Genomic DNA, 14,596 nt, shown 5'->3' with positions numbered 1-14,596 from the left:
TCTTTTTCCTTTACAAACGACACCTTTACACTTCGGCTTTCTTCGAGATTCAATCCCAAAGTTTCTCAAACACCTAAATCAATGAGTAGACATAAATCTTCCACTTCTAGTAGATCAAACTAGCCTACAAATCAGGGTTTACATTCGTCTGTTGAAGTGCGAGAGAATTGATTGGCAAGGGCTATCACAATATTAGCATCGTAATAGTGGATAATGGCAGCAGCTTGTTGAATCAACACTCGGATTCATATGAATAGATATTAGGAAAGTGTATTTTTTTTTTATTTCGCTATGTGTAGTTGTTTTTGGATGGTCTAAGAACCGATATAACATAGATCTTCACCGATCTTTTTAATGGATATAAATATGTAGTTTGGTTTAGGTTTATATTACCACATCTACAGCCAATAAGTGGCCAAAGGCCTCTTCTCGCACGGAGAAATTTTATTAATCACCACGCTTGCTTAATGCCGGTTGGCCGGAGAAATTGTAAGCTCAGGTTTCCTCACGATGTTTTCCTTCACAGTTAGACAGTGGTGTCTAAATAATCTTGGAAAGTACATATAATTTAGAAATATAGGCACATTATGGCTCCAAAATAAGGCTTACAAATAATTTTAGGCCATATTTGAACGTACCCAGCAGACTCGAATATAAAGTTTTTTGTTCTTAGAAGGGATGAATGAAAAACATCGTAAGAACACCGAAGTAATTCGAAGACAAGTGACATCCAGTAATCCTGTGTAAGCCGCTATGGTGGATTACGAGTTCCACCCTCTTTTAGCAGGGCACGAATAAAAATATTTTCGGTTTTTGTATTAACTTAAATATCTCGCCTTTTTATTGGATCTGGACGAGGCTATAACTGAAATGAAAAAAAAACACAATCATGAATTATTATAAATAGTTAGTTTTCACTACAAAGATGTTTTGACTGTGCTGCTGACTTGAACCTCTGAAACGATCTCCATAAATCTCGCGATCGATTTGGATCACGCAGGAGATATTATAGTGCACAAGTTTGCGTGCAAACATAGGTGCACTCTTGTCCCTCACTTTCATAACCCGATGGGACAGCACACTGACACGACCAGAAAAAGGTCAGGCGCAAGACAAACAGGACTTTACGTGCTTTCCGAGGCCCGGGGGTAAAACACCGCCAAACTTCCTGACACCGCGATTGATGCTATTTCCATTTCTTCACCAGCGCACAGTGATTCATCCAGAACATGCTAGCTGGACAAAATTATTTATTGATGTTTTTTGTCTTATACGGCTTTCATTTGACGTTTTATTGCATAATTCGTGCAAAACACCCAAATAAAAGGGGATAGGTAGGTAACTAGGGGTAGGGGGTAGGGGTACGATTTTTAAGAATACAAAGATTACCAAATAATGTGTGTACACGTATATATATAAATTCAATAGTATAAAAGGGGTAACAACATATATTATGGTTCAATTACTAATATCATAGCTACTAATTGCACAATGGGGCCTCATTAGGTACCTAAGTTGTATCAAATTGCCTTAAAGTACTTACATTCTTAAAATTGTAATTAGTAAATAATAATTAAAGTACATTTTACATTTCACAGTCCTTTTCCTTATTCTACAGCACTATATTCTTCTGAAGAAGAATCTTCAATATTATAGACAGAACTACCATTCAGACTAGAACTACTCATATTTACTTATATCTATACAAAATATGTCTATATATAATATTTAATTATATCCCTAATAATTATAATTAATTCTAAAACTTAAACATTAGAAAAACATTTAAACCTAAAAAATATCTGAAGCTAGTTCAGGATACCCAAGAAAACGATCAGAAGTATTTCCATCATTAGTATTCCCGAATCCAGGTTTTGGTTTATCGACTATTAAACCCATTTCCGACTTAAACCTATCTTGGATTGGAGCTGAACGCTGTTTGTTCACATTTGCTTTCATTTTTTAACTTCACACTTATGTGAAGTAATCACTCAGGTCATCAAAAGTTTTAGTTGGGCGACCCGGAGTGGATGTTCAGGGTTTGGAGTGGTGGGCAGTCACTTTACACTTGAAATCTTCTGCCAAATGAGTAGTATGGTTGAACAAGAAGCATTCATGATTGCCTCCAGAACTTTTCCATTTTTCAGCAAATTTTGAAGAATTTCTGCTGATATGGTTCCTTAACTCTTTCATAGAATCATCGCTGATACTCTATGGTCCGTGTCTGTTCCTTATATATTGATATAATGCACTGGTACGATATTATTTTGGGTGTTTACACCATTCTTCCAAAAACTCAATGTTTGAAATTGTTACTTCGATGTCTAGAAAATCCAATAAAAAACATAGTTGTAATTTTTTGTGAATTTTATGACTACTAAAAATCAAAAGCTAATAGATATAGCTATGATATATAAAAAAATTCAACCCGGGGGAAAAAGGGGAGAGATAGTTTCTGGTCCATTAAACTTTAAAAACGACGAAAAAATATCAAAATTTTGCAACATTGCACGTTTTGTAAATAGCGGAGAAAAACTATAGGTACTTTAAGTATCAAAATAAAAAGTACATACCTTCAGCTACAAAATCCATCACAGTTTTTTTTCACAAGTATAAAATTCACTAGGATATGATGTTTCTCGTTAGAAGCGAAATTGCCACTAGTTAACACTTTACTTACACCTTATTTGTATAACAGCCCTTATTAGCTCATTAGTGATTGAAATGTGTGCAAAACAATTCTTAGATCTGGGATACTGGGGATATTGGCTACGTATTTCAATAGTTAGTTCTTGGAAATTTGGAAGTGACTTTTGTCTAGCTAGCATGTTCAGGATGAATCACTGTGCAGCGCTAGAATCGAACCCGGGACACGTTGCACAACAGTTGGTCGCCCAACCCACTGCCAACCGTACAGTCAGCGATCTCCAACTAGTCTGTTGCAAGCATGGAGATTATGGCAAACAATTTCATGGAAAGTATAATCACAGTGGATCGTCACGGCTGTTGATGATTTTATAGAAAACTGATCAATGACAAATTTCAGTAAAATTTTATACGAGTTTTGGTATTAAAGTTCTGTGTAATATAAAGTCTGGTGTACACAATAGGTTCGCCTTCATTCAAATAAGTAGAAAATTCCCTTTGATGTGATATATAGTAATCTGTAAGTAATTAAATAAATGCAAGTATTTTTCAATGAATTTCAAAGAAATCTTTTCTTTGAAGTCCCTTTTTTACAATGAATGAGTCAATGATCGATAGATTGATTGATGAGTGAGCAAGCCAGGCCAAGATCAATATTTTATGTGCCCAGCCTATGTTGCAAAAATATGGCTAGCGAGATAATAGCGAAAAAATGTGGAATATTTTTTTTTATCCTTTCATGTTATAGTGAAATGGTAAGTAGGAATTGTACGAAAAAATACTATGTATAATGTATTTAGTACGTAGTTAGAAAAATAAAATGATATTAAACTTCTTTAGTTTCGAACAAAGATTTCTGAAATAATATCATCCTCTACGCTTCTGAGTAATCGTACAATTTTGTTCGACTGTAATAATAGTATTTTTCTTAACATAGATAAGTAAACAAAGTTATTATCCTGAAATTTTCGCTTTATATAGTTCTTTTTTGCAAATCACAATCAAAACGTTACCAGCAAAAAAATCCCATCCAACATCACACTATCAAAAAAAAAAAAAACACCTCCATTAATAAAAAGAGGGGTACTTCTAAAGCGTTACAAAGCAACTAATCTCCTCTCACAATCAGAGATCACGCAAATGTAAAAATAAATGAGCATTAACGGCCACATCCGCATTTAGAGTCGGTCGGTTCCAATCTTATCGGCAATGGTTACCGAACGCCCTCGACATGCGATGTCGTCGCGAGATACCATCATGAGGGTACCTTGACAGCGGCAATTTGTTGCTATTGAATCGTCACACGAGATTATTTTGTTGCGGACCAGATGATGTATAGTGTGATATCCTAAATTTGAATTGAATTAATGTGGGGTGCTGGTTTTGATATTGAAATGTCAATACTGTATAGGAGCTTATGACTAAGTAATTTGTATCTGTGCAAATGTAATTTATCTAAGATGAAATATTTTCAGGAATATATCCGACAAACATTAAGAAAAGACTTTCTACCATCAGAGATGTTCTATGTAGCTATTCATACCACGCAGTCCACGCACCTTTCTATATAAAAAACATATCTTAGTTGAATCCATTTCCACCAGTGCTAAGCTATAACTACGATTGGTGGATGCCAAACGCATCTACAGCAACATAGCATAGCAAATCTCTGGTGGTAAAACACCATCAAAGATTAAAAGTCTCTTGCATACACTGAGAGTAATGTCTAAACAAAAAAAATATTATATGCATATATTCTGTGACTAGTCCTCTTCTCTTTTATCAAGGAATAACAAGCTCGTACGACGATATACATTATATTATAAAATATAATGTATAAAGAAATCCACACACAGTCCCTTAACAGGTTGAAAAATAAATCACTACCTACATTGATATATTTTATAACGATCTTTGAATATCTAGAAGATACTCAGATTCCACTTAAAACGTCAGCGTTCCCAGTTTATTTGCTCGCAAATGTAAACTAAACATTAGATACGGTAGCATCGGAGCCAGAATATGAATCTAGAGGTAATATGGTAGCGATATATCGCATTGATTTAGGAATATTTTCTTTAGCTGTTATTATTATAGAGCATTGTGATAGTATACTTTAGTCTATATTAGTTTTGGAAAACGTAAGGAAAGTAGTTTTAGCAGCCTTAGCAAAACATTCAACAGAACGTTTCTTGAAAACCAAACGTAGATTTTTTTTCTTTAGTTTCCTGATCAAAAAGTAATATTTTTTAACTTTCGTGATATTTTAAATTCCTGATTGACATAAGCTAGCTTAAATGTATTTTCTATTTAGCAATTTTTTCTAGGTACTTATGCACTGATACACAAAATATTTTTAACTGTCCATCCTATAAAGCTCTCGTTCAGAAATTTGAACTATTTGGCAGCCATTCAATGCTATTTAAAATGAATATTACTGATATCAGTACTTCTTAACTGTTTTGATAAAAATAATGGATTTTCGCAGCTATTTATTGGTTTTTTCTTTTTATCGGCTAGACAGGCAATTTGGGGTCAATGCTATTCTGAGATGTAGTAGAATCTTAGGATTTAAAAGATATGAATTGCTTTTATAGATTGATTTTTCTTTACCTTGATAAATGTTTACATCCATTATCACAGAAGCAGGAAAATTATTTACTGTATCTATTAATGTAGCAAACACAAAAGAAATTATCTAACGTGTAGAAACTTCATAAAAATACGTGCAATCCTACACGCCACGGAAATAGTCTTTTCATACACAGAGCAAATAGTAATAAAACATTTTTATTTGCTTATTTTCCGCGTTGCGTTACACACAGAATTAGTTCGCGACCATACAGTGTCAATAAGCGACCACCTCGCCGGCAAATCCAGTGCCCTGCCTGCCCAATGACGTTAGCTAGCGTAATTATATTGTCCTGCATACGTTCAGTGTGCAAACAATTGCTGCCAGTTCACAAATTAGGTGTGCGAATTACTTTGAATGTTTAATTTGGAGAATGTTTGATGTTCTAGTGCTAAAGCGGTAATGTAATTAAAAGAGTGCTTTTATTTCGTAGTGTTTTTGCTGTGGTGGTCTGTTTGAGTTGTTTTTGCTTTGTCGGGAATTTAAATGTTTATGAATGGACGGGGAAAAGAGGGGTAAATAAGAGGTGGGTGAATTGTATACAGTATTACGTAAAAGAAAAGAAAAGTTATGATGAGATGACGTCAAGAATTAAGGCATTTTTATTCCCAAGAGTCTCCTTGAGATTCACATATACGTTACCTGAATTTGTCCATGGTGGCCATAGGCGACACCGATTGCTTACCATCAAGTGATCCGTCAACTCGTTTACCGGCTTATACCATAAAAAAGTAATTTAGCTACTTACCACACGTAAGACTTAAACTACTTATCCTCATACTAACATCTTACTAATCCCCATAAGCCAAATAAAAAAGAAAACTGTATGACATACTCTTGACAATATTTCATACAACAATTACCATAATGTAGTCTAAATAACAAAAACTCCCATTACACATCGCGTCAACTACAATATTGTATCCTGTGTGCATTAATTGAATCACTTAATTAACAATTTCAAGGTAAAGGAAGCGTATCCGCGGAGTGAGAGGGGTTAGGAGGGAAAGAGGGGAATTATTATTAGGAAGCGGCGGAAATATGACGCGAATGACAAATATAAGTTGATCTCTCACCTCAGAGGAGATGGCGACATTTTTGTTCGATGAGTCTTGTTCGAGAATGTGCTGTTAGGTTTGTTATCCGGATGCCTAGATATAATGGTTGTCATAGTTTTAGTCGGAGCTAAACTATTTATAGTCATTCAAAATACATTTTTATTGTAAGTTAAAAGAATTATAAAATGTATTTATAATACCTACGTAAAATATCTGTATTGAATTCATGGAAGTTTATAATCGAATTTAACTTTTTTGCAAGCTTTAAATACGTAGCTGTACCCATTGAAAGATTTAAAGAGAAAAATGATTGACATAAAATTTAAAATTCTATCGAAACAAAGCAATTGTTATAGGAAAAATAAAGTAAACATTACAGAAAACTCTTAACCAATGTTTACGTATCCAGAAGTTGTTTTGAAACTTCATTGTAATAAAATCTTTCATTCACAGAAATTCCAAATGATTCCACATTAATTACGTAACATTCAGAACATAATAAAGCCGACCCAATTCCCATTGAACCCACACACATGTTGAACAAACTGACTATTTTTAATAAACTTCCCATTATTATTATTGCTATGGACCGTTTTGATAGTGACATGAAAAAAGAATTCGACAAACACAATCTTGCTTGATATTCAAAATAGATTTTTGGGATGAGCTTACAAAGACTAGTTTTTTGGAGTTCACTTATTAAGATACATCTACTGATTATTGTCATTAGTAGTTATTTGCAATAGTGAATGAGCCTACCAAACGACAAAATGAGATTACCTAAGATTTTCGAACGAAAGACCAATACAAAATTACTTTCAATCCATAAGGCATTTCAAGACCTTGTACTCACCATCATTTACAAAAACCAGATCAACACCGCAATAAATTAATTAATAAACAATATTATTTTGTTTCAGATAGTATTCGGGCACGATAAACAAAAAATATTGAAGAAAAACTTGGAACGGATCCAAAAATATTTGGACCTAAGGACGATCCATTGGGAAAATGAAAAGGTATCGTTGGTGATGAAATAGTGTACTGGGTTGATATAGTGACATCAATGTGTTCTTTGGATGATCTGGTGATTTCTGGTGATTCAGTGCTGGTGATTCGGACGCCTGATGGTGATCATGGCAAAGGATATGAACTTGTGTGTGCTGGTGGTAGTGGTTGTGTTGCAGACTTTGATTCATTCCAGTTTGGAGATCATAGATTTACGTGAGTACCATTTGTTATATTTATTAGTTGGGTTTATCTATTTGATGGTTTTGTTTGTCCTCGTGTATCATTTTGTTTTCTTTAGTCATTCCATATTGAATATCGAAATCAAACCCTACAGAGTTTACTTAAGACGTTTTTGTTACATGAACATTAGTGTGTTACTCATATTTCATAAACTACTAGCGGGTTAAGTTACCAACCACATCCGTCACTAAGCATTCTTTTTACTGTCACAACCCTAAACCCGTTACTTTGTGGCGGTAGTGCTTCTTCATAGCACATCTTACTTGCACCACTATACAGCATCTACATTAACAACATAATAATATATAGCAGCTACATAGCACATTACTGGTGGAAAAGTACCCTAATTGATATTGTTTTTAATATTATTATCTTTAAAATTAATGTCACAAGGTTGATATAACTTTCTCGTGAGGTTGATCATTATAAAGCTTTTTATTCATTATCTACACCAGCATATGGATATGAATACAAACGCAGATAAACGGAGCGAAACAAATAAGGAAGTAAACTAGTAGCTGGCGCTCTCTAAAATCTTCATACCTCTCCACGGTAACAAAGTTGCATGCAAGTCGACGTCTTGAATGTACTAAACGTTCATGCCATTTAGCCACTGCACTTCGCACTCCTTCACTTATTGTCTGCGCATCACTCAAAATATTCAGTTCTATATTTACATTTCCTGCGGATATGCTCTTGCTGATGGATTCTCGCCCTTACGTCTAACGCAATATGGTATCCGTGTTTACCAGTTATAAATCAAATAGCATCACAGATTAAAGTTCAGTTGATTGATATAAAAACCATGTGTGTTATAGTTTTTATATTTGTTTCCAGAATTGTTTGTTTTTTATTTACATTTTAATTACTTTTGCGGTTTCCTTGTGGAATTAGGTCATTTTGAATTTTATTATTTAGAGCATTTGCTTGCAATATGTATGTATATCGCTTAAATAGACAACACAGTACAACCAACACCATCATAAGTCTGTTTCCATCTAGTAGAGCTCTACCGTGTGTATTTCATGTTTAAACTCTTCGAATCTATCCACTACTGAGCAATTGGTTCATCAATATACAAAATATAGCTCTTCATTCAAGTCATTATTTTGTAATCTCAAGAAATATACTTGGAATCGTGTTATGGACCTCTTAGTGTTACTTTATCCTGGCTCTTAGTCATCAAGTGTTAAACTATTGTTTCTGTAATTTGCCTACATACTATGAAGACAAATAATGTTTATGAGTTGTAGTTTTTAGAAAAAAGAAACTCAAGAAGCATTCGTCATCGTTCATACAAATGAAGCAAATTGTTAAGATTATTTAGACTACTGAAATAAAAGTATTTTGCGTAACAAAATATTTTAAGAAATGCGATGATTCAACAATTTATTTCAATGGTACACGGTTTAAAATTAAATATACGTGTTTGATATTTTTTTATTTCTTTTATGAGTGAACTATATTTATTACCGTGTCGTTGCTCCAATGCTACTGAAGTTTTAGTTTACATTTTAATTTTTTCGAACTCATTCGTGGAACGGCGTGACTAGTGAAAGGAGTTGAATCTGATTCACCAGTTGGATAAAATTGATAAATTATTTTAGATTTCGATATTGAAACATAGTTGTATGTGACATTGTACTCAGTGTTTGATCGAAAGCACATTTCTTGTCATAAATAGACTTGATTAGAACATGACTTCTGCTTACGCCTCCAGACCACAGATGAAATGTTATAATTATGTTTGACTGCACGGTTGGAGCTGATGGCTGGGCAACTGGCTACCGTGCAACGGGCTAACGGGCAACGTGTAGCGGGAGCAACATTTTGTGTCATCAAATTCTTGTTCCGGGTCTGTGTGTAAACTTGTATGTTTGTAAACGCACCCATAACACAGAAGAAAATCTTAGTGTGGAACATCGTTAAAAAACTCCGAGAAAAATGAGGTGAAACAAATTAAGCAGTCATCGAATAGCCATAAGCTTCGCTAGCTCTGTATACGACATAAAACTAAACGTACGAAACATGGCCGCCATAAATCCACGCCTGCCTATTTCTGATGAATACATGCGCAATGTTACGTTATATTTAACATATTTCTTGCGGTTGACTGACATTTTTATTTACTCTACACTAAATCACGCATTTCCTTGGCGCTCTAAAAACAACGATATTTTTAATTCTGGGCGCCATCAAAACTGGAATCGTGCGACGTTACTAATCAAAGCTTAATGTCATTTCCACAGCGAAACCACTAAATATTCTAGACGTAAACACGTCTAGATTTTTTGTCGAAAAAGCTTTCTGTGACGTCTTTAGCAATGGAGAAACAGTTTTATTCAGCTATTTGTCACGTTACGCATAATTTCAGATGTTATGTTTAGCGTCAAATAAATTTTTGCTAAGATATCATAATGTTTGGGCTAGAAATATTATTTTCCACGTGTGTGGCATACATAATATACTTTTTTATTTTTCGTGTCATAATTTGTACTTTTTAAATTACACAGTAGGTGCTACTTCTGTCAAGATTAGGATCCCTTCTTATACTTGAAACATCTGAACTTGTAGGTTTTAAAGTGAAAATACATCAGTACAAAAACTAGTAAACCAATCAACGTCAGTATCAGAATATTCATTTGTTATAATTTCAAAAGAAAAATAATCTTAATACATTGCTTATAATATGAATAAATTCCTAAATCCAAAGTGCGAATAAGTAAGAAACGCTGTTCACACGCCAAATAATGCTTTAGTGTACTATAAATATGATTGATACTTGTTTGGCTACAGGCATTGTGATTATGCGTCAGCGCCACTCAACGCGACGTGCAGTAATGATGTATTTCCATTTAAAGGTCACACGCATAAATAGAGCTAAGCTGAAACTAGAAATAGTTGAGTTGTTATTACTGAGCCCAATGACAGACAATAGCAGAAGGTCTATCTAATTAAATTATCGTAATTGATATTGTAGTTAACACAACGTCACGTTTTTTATCCCCGAAGGGGTAGGCAGAGGTGCACGTTACGGCACGTAATGCTGCTATACAATGTACATCCATTTTTCACTATTTGTGTTATAAGTCCCACGTAAAAGGGGTGAGCCTATTGCCAGGACACAATTCCAGACTCCGTACTACTCAGGCCTGCCGACGTCGATGAGGAAACAAGATGGCTCCAGGACGCCATGTCCAAAATATGTGACGTGGCGATGCCCCGGGTCCGGCCAGGTCAGCGCAAGCGCCAGGTGTACTGGTGGTCGCAAGAGTTGGCTGCTCTACGCAGTACGTGCGTTACTGCGCGACGCCGGTACACCAGGCACCGCAGGCTCCGTATCCGCGCTCCAGACGCGGAGGTAAGAGAGGCGGAGTTGTACGAGGGGTACAAGGCGGCAAAGGCCGCCCTAAAAGCAGAGATTTGGCGGGCTAAAGAGGAAGCCCGCCGGGAGATGCTGGAGACTCTGAACAGAGATCCATGGGGGCGCCCCTATCGAATGGTGCGCGATAAGCTCCGCACCTGGGCTCCCCCGCTGACGCAGAGTCTCCGGCCAGAAATCGTGGAAGAGGTGGTCGGCGCCTTGTTCCCCCGACTATGGAGGGGCTTCACCCCTCCATCCATGACTCCGCCCCCTGCGGTGCCCAATGCGGGCCACAGCGACGACGACGACGACATCGTTCCGGAGGTGACCGAGGCAGAAATGAGAGCGGCGGTGCGCCGGATGGGTGCCAAGAACACCGCCCCAGGACCCGATGGCCTGCATGGCAAGGCGTGGGTCCTGGCCTCAGAGGCTCTCGGGCCTCGATTATTAGGTCTCTACAGCGCATGCTTGGAGAGGGGCCAGTTCCCACTTCAGTGGAAGACGGGAAAACTGGTCCTCGTGAAGAAGCCGGGGCGCCCTGCGGACTCTCCGTCCGCATACCGGCCCATTGTGCTGCTCGACGAGGTGGGAAAAGTCTTCGAAAGGATCATTTCAAACCGCCTCGTCGCGCACCTGTCTGGATTCGGGCCGGACCTCGCGGATGGACAGTTCGGCTTCCGTAGAGGGCGCTCCACGGTGGACGCCATCATGCGCGTAAGAGACCTCACGACGGGGAATGCAGTGTCCAGGGGTGGGGTCGTTGTGGCGGTGTCTCTGGACATCGCCAACGCTTTCAATTCCCTACCCTGGAGCTGCATACTGGAGGCACTCCGGTACCACCGGGTGCCTACCTATCTCCGTCGTGTTATCGAGGCCTACCTGACGGATAGGTTCGTCACCTACCCCGGTCACCAAGGTGAGTGGAACCGACGAGAGATGTCGCGCGGTGTTCCACAGGGTTCGGTTTTGGGGCCGCTCCTGTGGAACATCGGTTACGACTGGGTGCTGCGCACCGACCTCCCGAACGGTGTCAGCGTAGTCTGCTACGCCGACGACACGCTGGTGCTAGCGCACGGGAGGTCGCACCAGGCGGCGGCCAATTTAATGGCGAGAGCGGTTGCGACGGTCGTTGCAAGGATCCGGCAATTGGGACTCGAGGTGGCGCTCCACAAGTCCGAGGCCATGTGTTTTCATGGCCGCGGAAACGCGCCACCTCCGGATGGGTCCCAAATAACGGCAGGAGGGGTTACCATCGGCGTCGAGACGACGATGAAGTACCTAGGACTCGTCCTCGACAGTCGATGGAACTTCGTGGAGCATTTCCGACGTTTGGCTCCTAAGTTGGAACGGACGGGGGCTGCGCTTAAGCGGCTCCTGCCCAACCTCGGGGGCCAAATGCCTCCTGCCGGAGGTTGTACGCGGGGATCGTGCGGTCCATGGCCCTCTACGGAGCCCCTGTGTGGGCGCCGAACCTGATGCGGCGGCCAGCTCGGGCGCTGCTCACGTCCCAGAGGGTCATGGCCATTCGAGTGATCCGCGGATATCGCACGATCTCCGGAGAGGCGGCCAACCTCCTTGCCGGACTCCCGCCGTGGGATTTGGAGGCGAAGGTGCTCGCGCGCGTCTTTAGTTTGCGCGCCGACGCGCGTCGCCGGGGCGAAACTCCACTGCCGCGCCAGATTAATGCGTGGCGGGATGAGCTCCGGCGCGATCTCATGGCGGAATGGCAGCAGCGACTGTCGCAACCAAGGGCTGGGCTCGCTGTCATTGCAGCGGTAAGTCCCCTCTTTGAGGAGTGGCTAGAGAGGCGCCACGGCGTCCTCACCTACCGCCTGACGCAGGTGCTTACCGGACATGGAAGCTTCGGTAGGTTCCTGTTTCTGATTGGGCGGGAGGAAACGCCCGGGTGTCATCACTGCGAAGACCGCCCGGAGGACACGGTGGAACATACGCTTGCGGTCTGCCCTGCGTGGGCTGAGCACCGCCGTGTCCTCAGGGATGTGGTCGGCGACGGCGCCCTCTCGCGTCCGGCACTGATACAAGCCATGGTGCGGAGCGAGGGGGACTGGGATGCCGTCTCCTCCTTCTGCGAAGCAGTCATGCTAGCTAAGGAGGAGGCGGGTCGCGTGAGAGAACGAACCTCCTCACGCCCCAGCCGTCGCGAGAGACACTCCGGGCGTCGGGGATCGCGCGACGATCTCCGGCCACCGTAAGTGCGGGTCTGCGGACGGTGAGCAAGGGTAGCTCGCCGCCCGACCAGAACCAGACCCGTGCGTGCGGCGCGTCGCGTTCTGCGCGCGCCTCAAAGAGCCATCAGACCACCACAGATGGGGCCCAGTAGGGCTGATGCCTAATCCGGAGCTGCGGACTACCTAGCGGGTTTACCGGGGCTCCGGCTCGACGGGCAGGAGTAGGAACGGGGTGGTTTTTAGTCAGTAAGAGTCTGACACTCCCTCTCGCCTCGCCCAAGGCGGGAGAAGTCATTGGATGATTTTCCACCCTCAAAAAAAAAAAAAAAAAAAGACTCCGTACTACTGAGAAATTTTTGAAAAACCGTCGTTCGAAAATGTTCAGTAATATTTTGCCCGATCCGGGAATCGACCTAAGATCGTTAGTGCGACTGCCGGATAAGGGGATCCGGCAGTCGCACTAACGACCATTTGACCAACGAGGCAGTCTTCAGAGTCAGACAAAGGATAACATTTTCCTTTAAAATGCTACGTTAATCTTACTTTTCATTGTTTTCTTCTGCATTATCTTACATAACGTCACTAACTCAATAGTAAACACGCATTGAACTTTCGTCATCTATTTTAGCTTCATAGAAAGTGTCGCTGTCGACCTGATTCCTTATAATCTGGCCACCGTCCAAACTAGCTGCGGTGTATTGCACCAGCGATATTGTCATTCTTTGTCTTGTCAATAATACTGTTTTTTTGTTGATCAACATCGCTGGGCTTTCCTCGAAATGTTTGGCAGGAATGAGGTTAATCTAAGTGCTACCAGCTGCGTGTGTTTAGAATTTGAATGCTAGATCTTCGAGTTACTTAGTGGTGATCACAAAATCCCGATACGTATTTTTTTTTTTACTATGGGTTACAATCGTTAATCGAAGGAGAAGGAACGATGTGGTTTTTAGTCAATAAGAGTCTGATACTCCCTCTCGCCTCGACCAATGAGGGAGAAGTCATTGAATATCTTACCCCTTAAAAAAGAGTTTGAGCATAAAACAACGAACGAAAAATGTATACTATTCTTTGCTAAAATGCTTTTTTGCCATACTGTTTTTTTTATTACCTAATAGACGTATCATATCTTAATTGACACAAGAATATCAGTAACAAAGTAAACTACACCAGCCTTTCATTATCTTCAACACAACTCTAACAAATTAAACTTAAAAGTATCTTTGTTCTTAGGCATCTATTATAACATAAGTTGCCCCAAGTACTTTATAATTCTACACTAAAATATAAGTGCTTAGGTCGTGTACTTAAAACACGAATTTAATTAAAATAATAAATCTGAGAAACCACAGTATACTTAGAAGGCCATCTAGTTGATACTGAAATTAATATTCATTCTTTATAAAGTGAAATTTCAAGTGAAATCTCCAACAATAATATAATTATTATTACAAAGGTT

The 14,596-nt window shown here is 39.7% G+C and overlaps 1 protein-coding gene across 2 annotated transcripts in view; it reads left to right on the top strand.

The window, feature by feature from the left end:
- Positions 1-14,596, top strand: part of LOC118275684 (hemicentin-1) — a 113,797-nt gene that overhangs the window by 14,872 nt on the left and 84,329 nt on the right. For both annotated transcript variants that reach the window (XM_035593747.2, XM_035593746.2), the window contains exon 2: positions 7,257-7,560. In XM_035593747.2, coding sequence (XP_035449640.2) covers positions 7,464-7,560 — 97 coding nt within the window. In that variant the 5' untranslated portion in view covers positions 7,257-7,463. The remainder of the gene's footprint in view (positions 1-7,256; positions 7,561-14,596) is intronic.

Source organism: Spodoptera frugiperda, chromosome 8 (assembly GCF_023101765.2).
Source record: "Spodoptera frugiperda isolate SF20-4 chromosome 8, AGI-APGP_CSIRO_Sfru_2.0, whole genome shotgun sequence".
NCBI lineage: Eukaryota > Metazoa > Arthropoda > Insecta > Lepidoptera > Noctuidae > Spodoptera > Spodoptera frugiperda.
This window is presented reverse-complemented; position numbering and strand designations above follow the sequence as displayed.